This window comes from Charadrius vociferus, unplaced genomic scaffold (assembly GCF_000708025.1).
Source record: "Charadrius vociferus isolate BGI_N301 unplaced genomic scaffold, ASM70802v2 scaffold3093, whole genome shotgun sequence".
Taxonomy (NCBI): Eukaryota; Metazoa; Chordata; class Aves; order Charadriiformes; family Charadriidae; genus Charadrius; species Charadrius vociferus.
In genome coordinates this window covers 1-4,064 of record NW_009647794.1, presented here as the reverse complement: position 1 = coordinate 4,064, position 4,064 = coordinate 1, and the positions used below count along the sequence as shown (strand labels likewise).

Sequence of the window (4,064 nt, the reverse complement as noted above, 5' to 3'; positions counted from 1 at the left end):
CCGTGTTAAGAATGCACTAGAGCACTTTTTGTGCTCCCATGGATGATGCTAGACAAGGTTTGTGCTCGGTGGGTGCCCTCCCTGCCTGCAGCCCCACCTCCACAAGGATGTTGGTCATCATCAGAAACAGAATGATTTGGGGTGAAGCTGAATGGCGGGGGAGTGGGCAGGAGCGGTGGAGCACGCACAGTTAGTTGAATTTTGAGGAACTGCTTTTCATACATCCTTCCGGAAGGGGATCGCTTCTGATTCCCAGTGATGGTGTCAAAAGAAGAAAAAAAAAAAAAAGAGAGAAGGAAGGTGAATCTGAGCCCTCGATGCCGATGTGAAATGGCTGGAAGCTGGGTGTGGGGTTTGGGGTCTGGCTGTGGGGCTCTTCAGTTGTCATCTCCTTGTCCCACGTGGAAACCTCCTCTCCTGGCAGACAGGCTCAGGCAGGCTCTGCCTGCAGGTCGGTGTCGTGTGGGTGGCACCAGCTGTGGGTGTCCGTAGCCCCCGTGGGTTCCTTCTCGGTGGATTAGCACGTTGGCGGAGGTCTCAAATGACACAACTGCCGTAAAGATACGGCCGTTGGTTGTAATTGCATCGAGTGACATCGCTGGGAGCGCTGCCGGGAGGTGGACGGGCCTGCTGAGGGGGAAACACCCCATGTGACTTCAGATACTCGCTTCAGTCTTTCTGGCATCAAAATAATTGCTGTGGATCTGGTGTGGGGGAAAATAATGAATCAAGTCGGATCTTCAGTGGATGGAAGTTGGTGTGCAGCCACCGGTGTGTCTGTATCCCCATCTCCAGCGACAGGAGGGTTTTTCTACATTGCTCTGACCTGCATCTCCTCTCCTGTGGATGCACAAGCAAGCTGAGTTCTGCTGGTGCTGCAGGACTGGAATATAGACGAGCTGATACTGGTCATATACTGGGAGAAGGAGCTGTTGGCACATGGGAATCCTTGTGGTGCTCCAGGGCAAGCCCTTGCTGCCTTGGAAGGCCTCGGAGAGCAAGCAGAGCCCCCAGGAGATGCTCAGCCCCGCCTGGTCCTGAGCGGAGAGAAAACGTTGGGACCAGAATACTCGCGGGCGAGGGGCTGGCGGGGCATTGGGAGATAACTGGTGGGATGGAGGGCTGGCAGCGGTTTAGTGGAGGTACGGCTGAGCCCAAAGCTTCCTGGTGATGGGCACGCAGGGGAGATGCCGTTGGAGAGGATGGGGTCCGTGCTGGTACCTCTGGGGACACCAGCCTGCCCGGTGGGGCTGGCACCCGCCCGGGGACCTCGGCAGGATGCTCAGTGGCCCCCGCTGGCTCTTCTTGCCGTGCGCCGCGTTTTCCATCATTCATACGGACGTGAATAGGGAAGTGACTCATTCATTCATGCCGTCGCACAAGGTGCGTATCCGAGTCTCTTCAATAGCCCTGGCGCCTTCGGGTGCTCACTGCAGGGGGGCGTGAAGCTGTGCGGCGGGGGGCGAGGGGGGGCCGCACTGGGAACAAGGAGGCTATTTTGAATGCTTGGATCGGGTAGGCTGGAAGCTGGAGGCTCGGCGTGTCCAATTCCTTTCTTGTCCAGGGCTAGCAGCGATGAATAGGGAGAGCACATCCTCTTGCAGGGGAAAGACAAGAGCGAAGGGACCCTGGGTCTTGGCGCTCGGTTAATAAACTAATCAACGTTGGAAGGGACTCAGCTCCAGGTGAGGGCTGATGTGCTCCAGCTCGAAGCAGGAGGATGAGGTTGGGCGTTGCTGGATGCTGTTAATCCTGGGGTCTAGGAGTGCCCGAAGAAGTAATGTTGGGATGCTGCCTGTGGTGGCAGCACACGAGGGGGTGCTCTTCATCTGCACATCTCTGGGGGTTTCCTGGCTCCTTGCAGTTGCCTGTTGTCACCTGCCCCTTCTTAGGGCTGTCCCCAAAGTTTTGGGACAGATGATGGAGCCAGTTGGGAGCCAGGTATGATAGAGAACCATGTACGCTGGCCTCGGGCAGCGGCTCTGCCTAGGTGGAGTGTTGGTGCGGCCCCAGAGGAGGCTGGTGCTCGCAGGCAGGACTTGGATGTTACTGGGGAAGGTTACACCCAGTCTTACGAACCAGTTTGGAAGCCAGACTGGTGGTCTTGGAGAGAGCAATTCCTACGTGGAGTGGGGCGGATGGCTGCAGAGCCAGCTTGTGCCGGGGCTGAGAAAAGATCTTGTCCTCCTGTTAAGGCTTCCCTTGCTCACCGGGAGGCTGAGGAGCATGTGGCGAACGACCGAAGGCTGCTGTGACGAGCCCAGCTCACCTGGGCACGGAGAGTAGACGCAATGGGCTGTGTCTGCCCCGTTTCAGGAGACGGGACAGCTCCGAGGGGGGAAACCTGTCCCTTATTAGCGTTATTTGCTACAAAAAGTACCCCCGCTCGGTGGGAGCTTGGTCTTTTCCTACCCAGAGAGCGTTTTAAGCACAGTGAAGCTGTCCTCACGCGGCACGGAGAAAGCCGGGTCTGGTTTGGGGAGCGCTTGTAGGCGTGAGGCCGTTACGGGGAGGAGGAGGAGGAGGAGGAAGAGGAGGGCTGGCGTGGGCGGCAATGCTAATGTGGCTCTTCCACTGCGGCAGCTCCAGCCGGGAAAGGCGGCTGGTCCAGCGCCGCCTGCCCGTCTCCTGCCTCCAGGCAGCTGCAGCTCCTTCTCCTCCAGCGGCCGGTGGAGATTTAACGTGGAGGGATGCCACGGTTGGGGGTTTCCCCTCTCTACTTTGAGACCCCACCAGCGTAATTGTGCTTCCCCGCGCACAGACACTGTGACTTCCAAATAACCTGATTCTGCATTTTTTATTATTTTTTTTTGGAACAGAATAACCGCTCTGGGATAAAGTTGCTCATACTCCTTGTGTGGTCCGTTCAGAGGCATTTTTCACCCCACGAGCCCTAATGTAATGGTTATTCTGGGCTCGTTTTGCCCGTCTGCATCCCTTGAGTAAACAGCAAGCAGCAGGAGGTGGTTTGGACCTAAAATGCAGCAATTAACTGAGAAAAGGCAGAGGGGAAGGTGATGCTTGTGCGTCTGGCCCCTGGCAGCTGATTTCCTCCCTGTGCCCGAATAGGGGGATGCAAAAAAAAAAACTGGCACGCCACATCCCCAAAATATTGGGGGGGGACACGGACGGGGACACCGCAGGCAGTGGCAGTGTTGTCTCAAAAAGGAATTAAGCGGTGGCCTGAAATGCGTGCGGCGCTCCGGGATGTGCAGAGAAAGGTGTGGTGGGAGGGTGGGAATTGCACGCTGGTCGTTACCCTGATTTAATTGGCGATCCGGATGGCGAGCGGCAGAGCTGGGTCGGCGGTAGAGGGGACAACGACAGGACCTGTGTCCCCTTGGAGCTCTGATGGCCGCTGGGGCGACGCTCAGCCCAGCTCCCTCTCCCTTTGTCTCCCCTCCAGCTTGCCAACAAAGCGCGGACGGAGAAGGAAGAGAAGATGAGCCAGGCGTATGCAATTAGTGCTGGTGTCTCTCTGGAGGGGCAGCAGCTCTTCCAGACTATACATAAGACGTAAGTCCCCTCGTCGGTGCCCTCTGCGCTCTGCCTCGGCCCCCTGCTCGCATCCCTGCGTAGCCCAGGGCAGGAATTTCATTGCCCGGTCCTTTGGGCTCGCCGTGTGTCCTGGAACACCCTGGCCAGAGCCACGCAGTCCTCGGTGGTGCAGGTGGTGGCTCTTCCTTGCTTCTTCTGGCACGCACCGGCCACGTCCCTGTCCCCATGGGCTCGTACCCCTCTCTGGTCGGGTACCCAGGAGATGCTGGGTGGCTTCTGCACCCACGTCGCCGAGGCACGGATCCGAGGTGGGACCGCGCTGGGGGGCGGGTGGTGGTGGTCAGAGGGGTTGGGGGATGCGGGAGCAGAGCCCAGAACCCCGGGCAATGGCGCGGCTGATCCTTTTTCCCTTTCCCTGCAGCATTAAAGACTGTAAATGGCAGGAGAAGAACATAGTTGTGATGGAAGAAGTCGTTATCGCCCCTCCCTATCAAGTGGAAAACTGTAAAGGCAAAGAGGGAAGCGCGCTGAGTCACGTACGCAAAATAGTGAGTATGGAGGGGGGG

The 4,064-nt window shown here is 57.9% G+C and overlaps 1 protein-coding gene across 1 annotated transcript in view; it reads left to right on the top strand.

Annotated features, from left to right (window-relative positions):
- Window positions 1-4,050, top strand: part of LSM12 (LSM12 homolog (S. cerevisiae)) — a gene marked incomplete at its 3' end in the record, with an annotated part of 9,668 nt that extends 5,618 nt beyond the window's left edge. Inside the window, exons 3-4 of the mRNA XM_009882400.1 lie at window positions 3,407-3,516; window positions 3,920-4,050. Coding sequence (XP_009880702.1) covers window positions 3,407-3,516; window positions 3,920-4,050 — 241 coding nt within the window. The remainder of the gene's footprint in view (window positions 1-3,406; window positions 3,517-3,919) is intronic.
- Window positions 4,051-4,064: the final 14 nt, after the last annotated feature.